Raw genomic sequence first — 18,598 nt, forward strand, 5'->3', positions numbered from 1 at the left:
TGAGGCAGACAGCCTTAGCGTGCACGCACACGCACGCACACACACACACACACACACACACACACACACACAACTATTGTCTCTTCTGCTGACACAGAGTGTGAGCCAGGCACCATAGTTAATGATAAAGCAGGCAAAAGCTCTCACTATCAGTGCTTATATGCCATATCTGCTCTCAGTCATCTGGTGTGTTTGAAACATGAAGTGTTACTCAGCACTTGTCATCCAGTGACTACACTTGTTAGAAAAGTTAGAGCCACTGGAGCAACTTGAGGATACAGATAATTTGACAAATAGTTTGGTCGGGTTCTGATCCAGATGGCCGTAAAGAATTCTAAGTTATAGTGGGGATAAAGTCACAAAATATGATGATGTAGTAAAACCTATGAACTTTATACTGGGCAGGGGATGCTAGTCTCGTCCCCATGAAAACCAACATTATTCCATTTAGAAATAACAGCCATACATTCATCGTAGCCTCCAAGTCAGTCAGTTTGTTGAACATGAAATGTCATCCAGACTTTTATCTGAGGAACAAAAGAACTCTTCAGTAAGATTAAATGGGTGCAACTCCCTCATGCATTCAAAGAGTCACAATCACCCAACATGTCCTTTTCTTACCTTCTTTATTTTATTTTATCTTATATGTCGACTGTTCATTGTTTTTAATTATTGTTGTTTTGTTTGTCTGTCTAATGTGTACACACCAGCCGCCAAGTCAAATTCTTTGTGTGTCTAACACACGTAGCTAATAAATGTGTTTGATTCTGATGCACTTTTGGAAAGTAGTGGGCGGACATTGGGACTCAGCAAAGGATACTTCTCTTTTAGTCTGAGCAGCAACACAATTCCAGCCAGCTCTCCATGTTCCATTTGTGTTATCAAAACAACAAGAGCGGCTCTATTTTTACATTTGTTTGACATTTTACTCATCTCAACATTTTAATAATAAATAAACCTTTTGGAACCACTTTAGTCATCTTTAGGGCCAACTTCAGTGTTGAACCCTGGGTAACCCACAACCTATTATGTGAATGAATGCTTCCCCAGACATATAAATGGTAAAGTCTCTAACTTTTTGAGACAGGCACTGTATTGCAGCTGTCCCATGTGGCTCGGTGCAGCCGGGTTTGATTGGCATATCTAGTGTGTATTTTGAGAGAACGATAAGGGATGCTTATAGACTCCAGGGGATAATGTGGGATTTATTTTTGTCTTGGAAGGAAAGCGTTGCTCCTCTCTCTGGAGGGCGACATACAGCATCCTGCACTGTGCATGACATATATAACAAAGTAAAAAAGTCCTATATAATATGAAATCTTCCCCTTGTTGTGCACACTATGGTCAAACAGATAGATACACCATTGATGTCGTCTTTCACTTGACTTTTATCCTCAATATATCTGATAGTGTTTCACCTTGTTGTAGCTATTGCTGCTGTTGGTGAGTAAACAGACCGAGTACAATGACCACAACCTTGAGTCGCACACGAGCAGCCCGCAGTGAAACCCCTCCAGAAGTGTGCGCCGCGCAGCGTGCGTGCGGCATTCTGCTCCCTGCCGGTGTTGAGTGAACTACATGGACATCCGCGGCTCCGGCGAGCCACAGTGGATTAAAACAGCGTGCGCGCGCGCGCGGAGAGCCACTCGATCGACCACCGTGTGACCGAGTCACAAACCGACCGGCGTTGCCAGAGCGAGTCCGCTACAGCAGTTTGCGGCTGCGAGACGGCGAAGGGGGAAAAGGCTCTCAGGAAACTCCGCCGTGCATTGTGTGTGTCAGCCAGGGAGAGCTCGGCGGGAATGGCTTCATCTCCGTGCAGCAACAGCAACTTTGATTCCGGTCTGGAAATCAAAACTCGCTCCGTGGAGCAGACTCTTATTCCTCTAGTGTCGCAGGTGAGTGCCCTCCCGCGCGGAAAACAAGGCGTTTTGTGTTTATTTGCTCCCCCCCCCCCCCCCCCCCGGAACCCACCGGAGGCCTACTTTAAACCGTACTTTGGCTTCACTACAACAGGAGTGTTTTCACTCATGAGGCTCACTTTGATTCTGGTGTTTACCTGTTTGCACTCGGAGACTCTTGTGCTGAGTTCAAAGAGTGTCCCACGTGCGGTGGAGACGACTATACGTTATTACGTTGTCCTGCCGTCATTGATTGTTTTCGATAATGGTCTTTAATTACAGCTACTACCTCGTTACAAGTTATTGCACATAGTAAAGTCATAGGAACCGTACACGTTTAACAGGTTAAGTGTACATTAGAGGACAGAGATATATTGTTGTTAGGCAGAAGTTGGTTCGCTATAGATTTACATAACGGGCTATAGGCCTACTCTACTGTAAAAGGGGAAAGTGAACATGGGAGCAATTAAACCAATGATCAGCCAACCAAAAAACAATTAACTTCATTGTGATATTAATCCCCCCTCTTTTCTGTGTGCTGGAGATCACCAGAAACTCTGCTGCTAGTCAGCAGACTCCACTTTGAGGACACACTGCTGAAGGGGCTAGACCAGTTTCCCCAGAAATTGTGTTTCTGTCCTTTGGCAGTCCAGTGCTAAGCTCCTGTGACTCCCACTTCTCTAATTGTGCCACTTTGGGGCACGTGTTTTGTTTCTCAATAAACAGAAGTAAAAGAAAGTCCCACTTAAAGCCACTGCACTCACTCAGCAGCTCTTCTCTTGCACACTCGACACAGTTGCCCCAGCTTTAAAGCGTGGCGTTCAGGTCAATGAGTTAATTCATCATTTTATTGTATCGTGCTGCAAAGTAGGCTATAGGTTGTAAACTCCACCGCTGTTTTGTAAAGGTTTGTGAAGCAGTAATGTCATTTTAGGGACAACAGCAGAAGATTTATTCGGCAAAGCCTTATCTTTTGAACCTCAGTGTTATCCACTGTTGTTTCCTGGGAGGTGGGTTGCATCTCCTGAATAACCACCGGTCTTATAAATGCTAATATCCCCTTCTTGTGCACAATAGTATAGAGCAAGAGGCCTGTAAATGTCCTGTTGTTTCCACTGAGAGGTGCCTCACTGGTGGTTTAACAGAGCCTGGACAATACCATGATGGAAGGTCCCTGACACTGTCCTTCCCGCTGAGAACACTGAAAGCCGGCGTCCTCCCTCTCATTGCCCAGAATGATATAAGGTCATGCTGTACTGAATGAAAATGGGTTAGTTATAGGAAAAGGACACCTGTTACGGGATGTGCTCTTTGTGTGGCCTGTTCACTTAAATCTGAAGTAATTCAAAAGTACACCAAAAATAAATACATTTGATACATTTTGTTATATAATATGAGACATTAAGGGTGAATTCAGGTAAGGTTATACCTATGATGCAAATAGCAATTACTGTACGTTAATTTAAAGTAAGTAATGATGTACTATTGTGCAAAAGCGTGAAGTAAACTGTACTCTGCGTTATCTTAATAATATGTATGCTGCAGCAGACCTATGGTGCACTCCGGCCCTGGAGAGGCTGGTCTTCGGTATGTAGTATAGAAGAATGTGCTATATGCTAACGGCATTCAGCATGTAACAGTCCACTGTGTTGAATAGTGGGCCTCAAGGACAATCTTTTCTAACTTTCTTTGTTTCTCACTGTGAGGCCTGTCCCCATAGCAACAAAGCTCTGCAATGCTGAAAGAAACACCATTTCCATGGACCATTATCTCCATATGTAATGTTTTGTCGTTGTGATGTCATCTGGAGGACGGTCACTCGGTAGGTACTGACCGGTCCATTAGTTCCACCCGCTGTGAGTGCTTTTCATCCAGTGTGGTCACATGCACACAAAGTACTGCAAATATGCACCAAACATCTTCCCAGAGCTGAAAAGATTAATCAATCAGTCAATTGACAGATACAGCAACAATTCTGATCATCATGTAAATCTCCTTTTTTCAAGCAAACATTTTATTCTGAAATGGAAATATGTGCTGTTTTTCTGTTTTCTACAATATTATAATGAATAACTGTTGGTTAGGTGTGGTATCCTGTGTAATAGGAAATAGGAATATAACAGGAAATTGAATGCACCTTGCAGCTATTAATTGTTTCTTGTATATCAGGCTATAACTAGATGTGTGAGGGCATTTGAGGCATACGCACAGAATACAAATGCCAAAACAAATCTGTCTAACTTGTGTCGGTGGCCATTAGAAAGACTGATATTTAATGCAGCTGTGGTACTCTGATTAGCTCTAATGTGAGTTCGATAATTCAGTTGAGGGTTTACGTGACAGTTCTGAGAATGAGTATTGCCATACATGGGTTATAATTGAATCATTATAGTGAGTGTAAACGCACTGTGTAGGCTGGTTTGTGTGGCTTTTCTTTTAAAGGAGCGTTGTATGTGTGCGTTTGCTTGTGTATGCACATCCCTGTGTTTTAGGGATTGTTAGATGACTATCAAGGAGGAAATGAAAAGCAGTGTCAATGAGAAAAGCCAGTGTTTGATAAGGTATCATGTTGTGCACTATCTCCCTTTTAAAAATTGTATTATGTATCTCTCTTCTCCTTTCATGACGTTGATATCCTCGGGCCTCTGTTATCAGCTTCACTCCCACCAGAGTGTAATTATAGGGATGGGAGTCTTACGGCCTTGCACTACGTAGATACACACCAGAACACGCACACAGTCTCACACACTTATTCTCTTTCCGTGCTTGTATGTTTACCTGTATTAAGTCCAGGTCCATGCATTCATGTTGACAGTGATTCTGAATGGGGACTTTATTCCTATTTGTGCTACTGAGAGTTTTTGCCAATGATGTCTGAATACATCCAAGTCCTATTTGTGTAATGTGGCTGTATTTCATCTGCATCCCCTATCAATGTTACCATTCACTTCACCCTTTTCAAAAGAGAAGGGGCCCTTCCTTACTTGATTTGACAGAAGCAGCCTCCTCATTTTGGGATTTACTAATGTGTTTCACCTTCTCTGCTACAGTCATCTCCATACCAATCGATTTAGCATTATGAGGGGCAAGGCGAGGGTAATTAATTGCTCTCGCGGTGGTTAAAAATGCATTGGCTATCACATAGAGGGAAGGGAAACGACATGAATGTGTCTGTTGTTGTGTGTGTCCTACCTGCAGCCGACTGGAAGGCAATTAGTGATAATGTGGCTGCTTTTTCCACGAGATCCAATTCCTGTTTTGAAGTGGTGATTAGTGAAATAACAGCTCTGTTCCTGGGTTTTTATAATTGAGGTGTGTTCCTCGTAAAAACACACGGTGCGGCCATGGTGGTCCTCCAGCTGACGAGGTGTCAGGGTGTTGTTTTGTGGGAATGAAAAAGGGCAAGGAAGTAATATCTGAGACTTTGATCAGGTAAACATTTAAACACTTGTGACACACTGGCCTTGTGATTACATAGCTAGGCCGGCTCCATCCTTGTTTTGCAGGGCTATGCCAGGAGTTTAATAAAGAAAGTTCAACTTTAATTGGGCCTGGAAAATCTGTTCACTGTCCAATATTGTTAGTGCCGACTTTGTCATGCTGCCAGAGGTGTTGTGGTGCTTGCAGTGTTGCCATCTGAAGTGCTAAAAAGGAATGGGTGAGAAAACTTTTCAATGTTCATTTTGCAAACAAACGGGATTGAAATGACATATTTATTACCCAAACAAAAGCTCAGTGGAAACTTTTAGGATGGGATTTGCTGAGAGCATTAGCATTTTGCCGCATAAATTCTCCATCGCACAAAATGCTTTTCATATAAATACTCCTCTCTTAAAAATTCTGAAAGCACAACCATCAGTCACATTTTAATCTTTCTTTCTAGAAACATGGGAAATGCAGCTTTATTGAGGCACAGGGCATCACTTCCCTCATAATGTCCCTGATCCTGAGGAAGGGTGACATGAAACGTCCAGTGAAGTTGTTTTTTACCTCAGGACAGAGAGGCATTACTGTTGCAACGAGCCCGAACAGATCTGCTTCCTCGCCGTATGATGATAATGAGGACAAATGAGTCTCTGGCATGAAGGTGAATCCACCCGAGGATTACATTGTGCCACAAGCATGCAATGCGTGTGCATTCACACTCACAGACCAAAATATACTAGCCTCCTGGGAATGAGATCAAATAAGCACTTGTGTGTGTGTAAGAAAGGTGGGGGATTCCAGTGAGGTTTGTGTGTCTTAGTATGTGTAATTGTTTGCTCATGGACGACAACAACTAAATGGTAGTGCTTGTGGTGCCGGTGTTTCAGGTTCATGTGTGTTGCCACCACGACCATGTCACCTTCACATCATCGTCACCACAAGGCCACAACTTTTCCTCTTTTGCCATTATCAGTGGAAGGTTTTAAAGAATGGCGAGTGTATACACTAACACTCATTAAAAAGCAGACAGTTACCTTTCTCTTTTTTTTTAGATTCCTTTGCAGCAGATCCCCCCAGGTCAAACAAAGTATGGTGACTTTGAACTTGACTCACATTGTTGTTGTGTAAATGAAGATCTGAGGCAAGTTCTTGCTTGGTGGTAAAGTACAGATACAGGCAGTCAACAACCCGGTGTCATCAAACTGAAATGACATGCAATTTCAGTTATCTCCTGTTTTTTAGTAAAGTGGTTGCATTAGTCAGCTGACTGTGTCAGTTTAGAGAATTCACTCCCTTTATCCTCCCACTCTCACTCATTCTCATTTTTCAAAATCTTTCTGACACATGCACACACACACACACATACATAAATGGCATGCATGACTAGTCTTTCCCCCTCGTCCTTCCCCTTTCGCTCTTCTCACAATTGCTACCAGGGGAGTCATTACTGATCGCTGTTAAGTGCCGATAAAAGGCTCCGTCTCACATGTCGATCCGTTGACCTCTTCCTCGTTAACAAACTTTCACGTGTGTGTGTGTGTGTGTATGAGAGTGATTGCACGTGTGTGACCGAAATCTCCAAATAACCCGGCCTAAAGGGATCTGTCACCTAGAGAGAACAGCCAAGTTCATTTAATGGTCAACAAAGCTCTCTCACCCTTTGCCATTTAAGGTATGTGAAGGTTGTAGCTAATAACAATAAGCGCTTCTAATTGCCTCCATAAAAGCTTCTGCCTCTGATGAAGACACATTGCTATAGTTGGTAGGGTGATAGTGTATTGATCAAACAGCTTATCAGAGAGGCTCAGTGGCACACTGTGCTTACAAAGCTCAGTCTGGCATTTGTTGTCATCTAAAAATGGAAAGCCATTTTAGGAGCTGTTCTCTACAAGTATGCTCCTCTGCTGGCCTTTGGTTATGCAGTTTAGTTTATTTTGTTTAGAGTCATCCCTTATTGAGATTTCTGCCAAATATATAGTCAAACAACTTTTGACAGTGAGTTCTTATAAAGATAAACCAGGACATTATTTATGTAAATATTGCTATTTAATTTTTCAAATATATTTGTATTCTATTATCGCCATGAACTAATTAAAAATAATCTGAGCTGCCCCCTGTGTAAATGATTCTTCGCAATGAGCAGCCTCTGTGTGTCATGTGTAAAGGGTCCTCGAAGGCCTGCAAAGGCTGTTAGAGGTATTATTGTTCAGTATGAAGTGACTCCCTGGCTCGTTACCAGGTATTCAACAAACAGGTTAGTGTTTATAGGATATTTCTTTTTTTATAGTTTATGATAAGATTAGGGCTGCAACAACGAATTAAAAAAACGATTTATAAAAATAGCAACGAATTTCATTTTTTATTTCGTGTCGTCGCATTATTTTTATACTCAATAAAAAAATTTTTTTACTTTTTTTTCTAGGCCATTAGCCATTTAAAAAATCCATGACTTTTCCAGGTTTTTCCATGACCGCACCGGACCCCTGTTTTGAATAGGGGTTGAAAATTTTTTTTTTTTTTTTTATTTCTTCATTCGATTAATCGATAATATATAATCGATTAGATTAAATCAAAAAAATATTGCAAGATAAGATAGTGATGAGACGTCTCATCTCAAAGTGTGAACACAGTGGGAATGTGTTAGCGGTGTGTGTTGTCCAACCGTGCAGGAAGCACCCTGCGGATTGAAACAGATGCATGAACACATGCACAAAAGCATAGCCAAGGACATACTTATTGACATTAATTCCTATGTTGTTGCATGTATGTTGAGGCCATCTGTGAATACTGATCGATACCTGTACCAAGGTAATGTTTCAATAACAGCACGCCATCAGAAAGGATGTGGCTGATATGATGTGGGTATGGTCTGTACAGTTTGGTATACAGATGGACAGAAACATAAAGTGTTACTGCCCATGCTGTATGCACAGAGGAGACGGATGAGGGTGAAGGGACAGCCCACTTACTGTAATCTTGTTAGCATGTAGCCGGCCACTCGTCTTGGCTTGTATTGCCAGATATATCACACAACATATCTATAGTGTCTGCTGCCTGGACAACCACAGCTAAACAGATCACTATTTGGCAGCTGTTTGCATCCCATTGCTTTTCTGTTGGCGGTTTCTGGGCCCGATGTCGTGATATTCTCAGTCTTGAGCACATGACATTGACGAGGACACTCAATGCACGATGTGGAGTCTGGTCCATGCAACCCTGGAGAGGGCAAGAAGCCTTGCCAGCTGTGAGGTTATTGAACAAATATTGATAAAACGTTACACAAGACTACATTCACGTGTCGTCTTTAGATTAAGCTATATCAATAAGTGCCTTTAAATATGTTTCTTCACATCTTGTCCCAAATGAAAGTAGTACACCAATGTGACTTATTCTCTCTTTGCCAGGTCAATGTTGCCTTGGAGTCAGTTAGTTAGCTGTTGGCTACAACTAGAGCCCTGAATTTTAGCCTTTATCTGTTTACATTTTGGCAAGTATGCCTAATTAGCTATTAGCAGTTCCCGTTTGCAACGTGTTCATGGGTGTACAGACAAATAGGGCTACAACTACTTATTTTGATTTCACATTTAAGAAGCTAGAGGAATCCGAGATTTTCTTTATTTTTCTAAAACAATTAGTCAAATATATTAATGACTTATCGAATAGTTTAATAGATTTAATGGTTTACAACGAATTGATTAATCGTTGCTGCTCTACAGACGACTATCACTGAATACTTTCGTACTGACTACTGAGTTTATAAAGTGCTGCATTCATAAGAGTGTTTTTTTACCTTCTCATTTCGACGCTTATTTCATGGCCGTTAAGTCAATAATCATCCTCAGAAAGTGAATTCCAAAATATGTGTATCATGAGTTAATACTCTGAGAAGAAGAACCATTTTCATAATCAGACACCATTTGTTAGTCCCGTACTTGCCTTTCAGCTCACGCAGTAACTTTTCCTCATGTCACTCTCAGCCCCCCCCCCCCCCTCCCTCTGCCTCCCTGGAGAGGAGAGCCTCACAGAAAACCTCTGCTTTTTGCAATAGGCCAAATTAATATTATAATATCCAACTCTATCTGGAAAAAAATATGTCTGTTGTCTGCTTTGAATGTGAGTGTCCTGTAGAGTCCTAAAGAAGTCTTCAAGGTCATACAAAACAGGAATATATGATGGACATCCAAAAGCTCTCCAAGCCATCATGTTTGTTTCTCTCTCCAGCAGCACCTCGGAGGAATCCTTCAGTCTGACGTGTATGTGTTGATTGCTTTCTTCAAGCGTCTTTGAACTTCTCCCCTCTCGATAATGGGTTCTTTTAAAGAGATGAAGTTTGACATGACAGAACAAAGAGAGCGTGAAGGAAAAGGAAAACGCAGAATACCAAACGTTTTTTATTTTATTTTCTAATTCAGTTAGAAAAAGTGAGAAAAAAAATATATCTTGAAAGTCTATCATGTTCCTCCAACCTTCTTGTCTCTCTTTCACATCTCTTTCTAGAGAAGGTATTATTTCTATACTATTTTAATGCAAATATTGGCCATTGTTGTTTGATTGGCAGCTATCCAATACATCTGAAAATTACATCTGCAAGTATGTCACCTTTGACCTTGTGCACTAGTAGAGAGCTCTGCAGAGTGACACTTTAAGTAGTCGTACTGAGCACACACTGGAATATCTCTTTCGGATGTGAGTTCAGGGTGTGAGGAAGTATCAGTTTGTAAGACTCTGTACAGCACCCTGTGTGTATGCCTACCACCCTTCCTCTGTGGCTCGGCCCAATTTCCTGATTTTGTTTTCCTGTCATACACCTTACTCTTTAGCTCTTTAACTCTTTGTCGTCAGCCTTGTTGCTCCCCATCTCTCTACATTGAGCCCTCTTTTAATCTCGATCTCTCCAGAGAGTCCAGTTTCCCCGTATCATCTCATTAATTATGCAGCCTACGGAAAACCTAGCCAGAGGCTACAAATTGTGCACAGAAAGTTCAGCCTCACCATTTCAACTTCAATCTTTTCACTTTTTTCTTCTGTGCTGTAAACCGAGCTCAGCCCACCTTTTCTGGGGAAGAGCAACGGGAACACCATGTAAGCAGCTCATCCAGATTCGGCTGTCCTTTTCTTTAACACAGAAAGATGATGGTATTCTTACCATCTTTTGTCTTCAGGGGAAATGTTCTTGGAGCCAGTGCAGTGACGTGAGCACAATTGTAAGCAGATATCATCGAAAACATTGTGAAAAGACCGAGTACCATGAGTAGGACACTATCGTTTTAACTTGACACTGATCAGTATTACACAGTGGTGGTTTGCTTTTTCTGAACAAACATGCTTTGTGTACAAATGCTCTGCAGGATGGAGCTGCTGTATATTTGAAGAAGCCGGATTTGTGCAGGCCATTTTAGAGTTGTGTTTCCTCATGGCAGCTAGGGGGCCTGTCTATATGTGTTCAACTGACCATCAACTGTGATGAAAAGACAGCATTGTGAATCCTTTATTGACCGTTTCATTAGGTAAACCCCTTCACAGGCCATGACAAAACATTGGCCCATAAAGGTCCATCAATGGCAAATTCAGCCTAATGATGCATTTGTCCTGTCGTCCAACTCTATCGGATCACTTCCCTGATCAATAACCTGAGACTACCCGATGCAGCACATGGAGCGTGCTCTCATCTTGTCACGGTTTCTGGGTGACGAGTCGCTGGGTTAACACACACACACACACACACACACACACACACACACACAGTGTCCAACCCCTATGAATAAGTTAAAGTCACTCACCTTCTATAAATAATGTTCCGGTTGTTCTCTACATTCAAGCGTGTCTGTTATCTGAAGGACTGAAAGGTGCTTTTGGAGTTGCCGATGATGCACAAATGTACTTGTCTGTGAATGTAAGAGTCTTTTCGTGGAGTTATATGAGTATTTATTATTCCTGTTTAGATTAGACTTCTGCTTCCTGACCATCATTTGAATACATGGGTATGTGTCAGGTAGTGAAAGCATGTTATCCAAGCCCCCCATGAGTATGTGTAGAAGAGGTGGTGTGTCACAACACAGGCCATCATGCAGTCTGAAGTCAGGGGGGCTGCATTCCTTCACCGGGCTCATATTTCAAGCTCCTACAATGTGTAATAGAGTTCCGTCTGAAATTGTGTCTATGTTTTGTTTCTCGTGGCATCACAGCCTGGGTCAAAAGTCAGAGTCTCAAAGGGTGTGACCTTTACGCCCCCCCCCCCCCAGGGCTTGAACTTGGCCTTGCGTTGTTCGCTCACCACTTTCATCAATGAATCATCTTTCTCAGCCACTGTCATTTAGCAATGAGGGCTCTGATGTTTACTTTGACACAATTCATTGATTTATTCACGCAGTCATTCACATTTTTTAGCCCCTCACTTCTCAAAAACCACATTATTTGACCTGCTTTTTTTCTCCTTCTGTGTGAGGATTTGTCTCACTCCGGGGATAGTTGGCCAACTTTATTCCACACCTGACATCTTATCGTTCCATCTCCTTCCTTTCATCTGTGAAGAATTTTCAGAGGCTTAAAAACATGGACGGCAAAACATTCTAGTGGTAGCTTTTGAGATTTATTTTAGGGTTTATATCAGACACTTTTATATTTTTTTATTAATGTCTCAATTGGTACATCAGAAGCAAAGACAACTTTGTTTCTTCACTTTGCTGTTAAAGAAAAACAAGCCGTGTTATATGAGAAGCAAGCCAGTGCCTTTGTGTCAGGTGTATTAGGTCAGCATCCTCCAAGCAGCCGCTGCATGTCTTTTTTCCCCCCAAACATGCCATCACTGCGGGAGGCTGTCACAGAGCCCGGTTAAGCCACTTTCACACGCTGTTCACCGCACACCATTATTTGTCCATTACTTGTAATTACCCATCACGATGACTGATGGAATGTTTTCGAGGCTGAGTTGGCAAGCAGTTAGGATTATCCTGTTGAGGACTTTATATAATTACCCAGTCATGAACACGGCTCAGTGTGAAGACAACCTGAAGGGGGCGACTTTGTTTTTGTGTTGGTAACTCCAGGTTTTGGGAGCAGGTTGTTGTCTTCATGCTATGTTGCATCCAAGAAAGTGACTCTGGGACAAATGTTGTTTGTTCAAAAGCTGCAGCATCGCTTTCATTTGGAGAGTAGAACATCTCCCAAGACTGGTATTTTGTTCTCAGGACAAAGCTTTGTGAGGCTGGTTTTACAAACCGAGCTGATGATGATGATTATTATGATGAAGATGACGAAGAGGGGATGCAGGCTCTGATTGTCATGATTTTTCTGAATTGGGCTTTATCTAAAATATGTTAGGTGAAAATGGACGTTGAGACAGTTCTTGACAGGATCCATACATTTTGGGTTTTCACAGGTGCTCATCAATCTTCACTGGTGGGCCAGGAGATCCTGACTGAGATAATTGAGGTTCAGAAGGAAGAATACAATAGAGCCTCATCAGGAACTGGAGTTTTCTTTCATATCAAGTTTCAACAGCAAAGCAATCATGGAGGGGGATATTCAAAGTTTGAAGTCAGATGACAAGAACAAAGTAGGGACAGTGCCCTTGGCCACATTGTGTTTTGTCACAATGGTACTGCTTATGTAAATGTTTTCCCTGTTTCAATTGAAGGTGCTTCATCTCACAAGGTGAGACTGATCTAAATTATTCAATTCGTAAGACATTTTCAGGGTTTCCTTTTGAGGAGCTTGTCTGTTTTTGGACATACTTTCCAGAATACAATGCACATCGGCGTTGTTGTTGTTCGTGTGTTATTCATGAATTGCAAATGTTGGTCTGTTTATGCACACCAGCAACAGGCCATGTCAGCACCCTTCCCCGGAAAAAACACTGTTTGTTTGTTTTCTTTTCTTCTTGTCTTCCTGGAATGTAACTACTTGCATAATATATGTACACTACCATTCAAAAGTTTGGGGTCACTTAGAAATGTCTTTATTTTTCAAAGAAAAGCACTGTTTTTTCAATAAAGATAACATTAATCAAAAATACACACTATACATTGTTAATGTGGTAAATGACTATTCTTGGTGGAAACGTCTGGTTTCTAATGAAATATCTCCATAGGTGTATAGAGGCCCATTTCCATCAACTATCACTCCAGTGTTCTAATGGTACATTGTGTTTGCTAATCGCCTGAGAAGACTAATATCTGATTAGAAAACCCTTGTGCAATTATGTTAGCACAGCTGAAAACAGTTATGCTGGTGATATAAGCTATACAACTGGCCTTCCTTTGAGCTTGAAGTTTGAAGAACAAAATTCATATTTCAAATATGAATCATTATTTCTAACCTTGTCAATGTCTTGACTATATTTTCAATTCAATTTTCAATTCATTTGATAAATAAAAGTGAGTTTACATGGAAGACATGAAATTGTCTGGATGACCCCAAACTTTTGAACGGTAGTGTATATGAATATTCTATGAAGGAGCTGCAAGTCGTATTCAATTAATGAAAATAAATTTGACTTTAGTGTCCAGGCAAAGGCTTTTTAATGAGGAATGTTGTTTGAATGTCAGCATCCTTATCTGATGGAGAGATTGGAGACCTCACATAAGGAGGTAATATGTGTGATGTTTCTCCCTTTTTAATGTTTCCTGAACAAAATAAACAACTGCCATATCCATATGAAGATTTATTCCCAGGCAAAAGTCTGAATTAGACGTCTTTTTGGAAAAAATGGTTCTTCTGTTGAACAAAGAGCCCAGTGTAGCCTGCAGAAAACTGTAACTGCATACCGTGTACATTTCCAAATGAGTGGGATCTCACCTGAATTGCTCCCTGGGTCAAAGATGTTGTCAATATTTGTATTATTTCAGTCTATTTTAGCTCTCCAGAGCGCTGTTACTCACCCTTACACGATGATTTGCTTCTGTTGAAAAAACATTACTAAATGATTTTCCTTCAAACTTTTAAATAGCTCATTAAAGGAGGTTGATGCTGTGCTTTCAGACAGGTAATTCAACTGTAAAAACTAATGGCTTCATTTGCACAGCAGTGGGGAAAAAAAGTGAGTTTTTTTAATTATAAGATACCGCTTGTCAATCATGCTCATAAAGTGCCTCTTGGTGCACTGTTTAATCCAATATTGTTATTAAATTAGTTTTAATCAGATTTTTTTGATTCACTCATCGCCCAACAGCAACTCTAAAGGGTTTTAAAGAGAAACGAGATCAGTGTACCACAAGAGTAGTTTGAGTTATGGTCTAGTGAGCTGGTAAAAACTACCGGTAATGTTTGCTTTATTTCCTCTGTAGCTCTTCTCGGCCGTGCCTTCTGTTTTTTTTCCATCTTAGCTGTCCACCATCATCCCTTATTTACTGTATACCCGTCTATCTCTCCATCACAGCTGTCTGTCTGTTTTTCTCCCAGGTTTATCATTCACTGTTATCAGCTGCTGGCTCCTCTAGGCTTCCTGCACCTCCTATCAGCCTGACTCATTACATTGTAGCAATGCTCTGCTTTCAAGAGAGATTATGCGTTACTATCAGTGCACTAACAAACCAGGTCAATGGGGTCCCATAATACAAACGCTCAAATATCAAGTGCAGCTTTCATCCACATCGGAACTAATGTCTGCGTGATGCATTTGAATACAAGTGTATTATGGGAACTGCTTACAAAGGACGACTGCTTCAATAAAGACAGATTTTATTTGGCTTGTCACAATTTGTCACACAGTAAACTACAACTAGCTCAGGTCAGAGAGACTCCGGAGAGCCGTCTGCTTTACGCCCTTACTTAAGACTTGATAGATTTCTCATTATTTTTAGACAGCTATGCTGGAGCACCAGGTAGCACGCAGACTGGTCTGCTTTCCTTTTAGATTATACTCCCTGAATGGACACACTACCCCTTTATGGCACATACATGATAAACCAGTCTACTGCCAGCCATGCCCTGGAGATGAAACAATAACAAATATGTAGTCTGGAAGCCCCGGTCCATTTTCCCATCCCTTCATTTAGAAATCTGTCTCCGAGAGGTTTCAGAAAGGCCGTGAACACTTGAACTGTGGCGGAGCACCAAGGAATCGATGCCAAGCTGTAATACCAAGAAATAAGTCGGACTATATTTGTCATTTATTTGACAGTGAATGGTTCCTGGGAAAATATGAGCCGAGTTTATTGGGTTTGTCTACTGTGACAACCTTACAATCAATTTAGCAGTTTTGTCTTTTCAGCGTCCACGTGGACGAGCTGATTGACTGTCAAGATTGTAATATGGAGGCAACTTGACTTCACAATCACAGCAGTTACAGAGGAGGCAACTGAAGGCAGACTGGCTTCGACTATGACAACGCTCAGTGGAAGCAGCTACAATCTTAGTTCTGGAATACAATTCAGTCTTTTTTTACTTATTCTTCAATGAGACATTTTATAATTACCATTGCTTATTTTAGACTGTGCCTTAGTCTGTTGCTAAATATATGTTATTGTATTGTTTTGTATATTAAAGGAATAGTTCAACATTTTGGGAAATACTCATATTCACTTTCTTGCTAAGAGATAGAACTGAGGAGGGTTGATACCTCTCTCCCCTGTGTACAGTACATGTGCTGAGTCAACTGAGAAAATCTTGTTTCGGTACCGTATTGATATGATTATCATAAAAATATAACCAGCCCTAGTCAAGACTGCAATAGTGATTATATACTATAAAACATGCAGCACTCAGTCAGTTTCTCCAGTAAAGTAAATGGTTATGGCAAAGAGAAGTCACCGTTTAAAAACGCTTGGTGGATGTAGGTCTCAAGGCCCAGGTGAGCCACCGCCTTGGGTTGCTCTGGATCTGATGCTGACCCCCACATTATTCCCAGGTATGGCGGAGAAGAGGAAGGTGAACTTTTGAGCCAGCCAGAGGGAGTTTAACCTGGCGGTCATGTTGTGCTCAGGGCACATCTCTCCTCTCCTTGGTTGAACCCCTCCCTAACTTTCCCTTTGTCTCTCTCTGTCTCTCTCTAACTCCCTCCCAGAATTACGTGAGGAAAAAGGAATGAAAAGAGGTATTGTGCTCTATTGAATGTGAGCTGTGTGTGTGAGCGTTTCAGTGGCTGTCTGTACTCTAGCGCTATGCGATACAACTATGCAGATATCACAGCCTTGATAACACACTGGTCTTTTTAACTTGCGGCATATGTACTGTCCTTTCCATGATGTCAGGGTAAAATCATACATGCTACACGCAGAATGTGCCTTTACATGAGCAGTGGAACAATCGCTGCTCAAAAGTTGTTTTTCAGAATATTGTATACAGCCTGGTGAAATTGCACTGTGAATAGTGCATTGCCTCTGTCTCTGTGCAGCACTCGAGAGGTGCACGTGATTGTTCACAGTGAGAATGAAGACATATTTCAGCATGCTTTTAGCGTGAGCCCTTTGAGGAAAGCACATCAATGTTTGTAATTTCACACCTTGTTTTTAAAAATCGGGATATGTGAACAGCATGCACTGGCACTAGGGTTAAATACTCACTTAGTACTGACAGAAATTGGCCTGTAGCACAAAGTAACAACAAACACAAATAACAAAAAGATTGCACTGAATGTCTTAGTCAGATAAATTACTCAAAAAGTATAGTGTTATTGGTATTAGTACAAAACAATTCAAACACTAACCAGCCATAACTGTTACACAAGTAATTGTTGTGTTGGTATTTCCAACAGTAATTTCTTTCATGCCTAGACCCACTATGTGTACTTCAAACTCACCGTATGAGACATGATACTCCATCACTGGTCGTGGTCCATCTTGAGAAGTTGAACACACACACCGGTGAATAGCTAGTTAGTTGGTCGTTAGCGATAACCTCTCTCTGATGTTTGCCATGGCTCCCGTCTGCCTGTCCTCATGTCTAAATGTCGGCACTAATTGCTGAGCCAAACAAGTCCAACTCCAAGAGGATACAATCTGATACACACTCAATATACTCATACTCGTTATCCTTTATGGTGTTCACGATGTCTTTATTGTCTGTCAGAGCTGCAACGATAAGTCGATAGACAGAAATATATTCACCAACTATTTAAATATCGATTCATTGTTAAGATTCCTTGAAAAATGTGAGAAAATGCTGTTTTCTTCCTTTCAAATCTAGATATTATCTGCTTTTCTCCGTCTTTCTATATTATATTCAAGTGGACATCTTGGTTTTGCACTGATAAAACAAGACATTTATAACTGGGATGCACATGTTTCACTATTTTCTGATTAATTGGAAAAGTAATGAGCAGATTAATCAATAATCAACAATTGTTGCCTGCATGTTCATACGTCTGCACTTGTTTCTGTGTCTGCAAGCCATCAGTCGCGTCTGCTTGTCCGTCTCATTGGCTGCATGTCTGCATGCTTACACGGGCGAGTGGGCTAATGTTCATGTGCTCCTTTTGATATGTCACCCACTTTCTCCCCCACCATGTTTACTGAGACTAACCACTGCCCAGACTTTAGTCAAACAAAGTTAAACTGGCTCAGCACATTATATGATTGCCAGCTGGGAGCAATTTGGAACATGAAAACACGACAATGAAAAGTAAACAAAGCCAACAAATACAGTTCCCTTGAGCAACACCACTCGTTCCACTTCACAACTGATCCTGCCAACATGCACTTCGGAATAGTTCTTAAATAAAGGGTTAGTATTATCATCATTGTTTTAATGCTTCATCTAAAATGACATCAATAAAAAAATCATGACTAACGAGTAGAATTCCTACACTAGCAGTTTGAAATGTGAATAATTGAATCAAGTCCATATCATTCCATTGACTATGTTTTTAAAGCAGCAGAGTTCCCTCCACTCTTGGGATTAGCATAAACGAGCTGTAAAAGCAAGAGCAACATATTATTACATAACATGTCATTACATTATCTCTTTTTAAATTAAAACATCTCCAAGCTGTAAACAAACATTTGCTTCTTTACACGTTGAAATAGCATCATTCATTTGGAGGCATGTTTCTGGCCACCGAGGGAATGGAAGTCCAATAATAATAATAACACCATCAAACTAATGCTGTGATGCTTGCGATGGAGAAGAGAAATCAATACAGAAGAAATGTCCTTGTGCAACTGCAGTTAAAGTTCAATAATAAGCTCATGAAAATGTTACTCTCTCAAAGGGACATACGCGCATAAAGATGCCTCTGTTGGCTTCTGTAGTCTTCCCACATCCATCAGCTCCCAGCATGCTATGCCCTTCTCCCCCCTCTTCCTCTCTGAGGCAATCAGCTGGTATTATCCCTG

The 18,598-nt window shown here is 41.1% G+C and overlaps 1 protein-coding gene across 1 annotated transcript in view; it reads left to right on the forward strand.

Annotated features, from left to right (window-relative positions):
* The first annotated feature begins 1,547 nt into the window (after window positions 1-1,547).
* Window positions 1,548-18,598, forward strand: part of ctnnal1 (catenin (cadherin-associated protein), alpha-like 1) — a 42,689-nt gene continuing 25,638 nt past the window's right edge. The window contains exon 1 of the mRNA XM_056414762.1: window positions 1,548-1,898. Within this exon, the coding sequence (XP_056270737.1) occupies window positions 1,803-1,898 (96 nt within the window). The 5' untranslated portion in view covers window positions 1,548-1,802. The remainder of the gene's footprint in view (window positions 1,899-18,598) is intronic.

The sequence above is a fragment of the Pseudoliparis swirei genome, chromosome 1, assembly GCF_029220125.1.
Source record: "Pseudoliparis swirei isolate HS2019 ecotype Mariana Trench chromosome 1, NWPU_hadal_v1, whole genome shotgun sequence".
In the NCBI taxonomy this organism is placed as follows: Eukaryota; Metazoa; Chordata; class Actinopteri; order Perciformes; family Liparidae; genus Pseudoliparis; species Pseudoliparis swirei.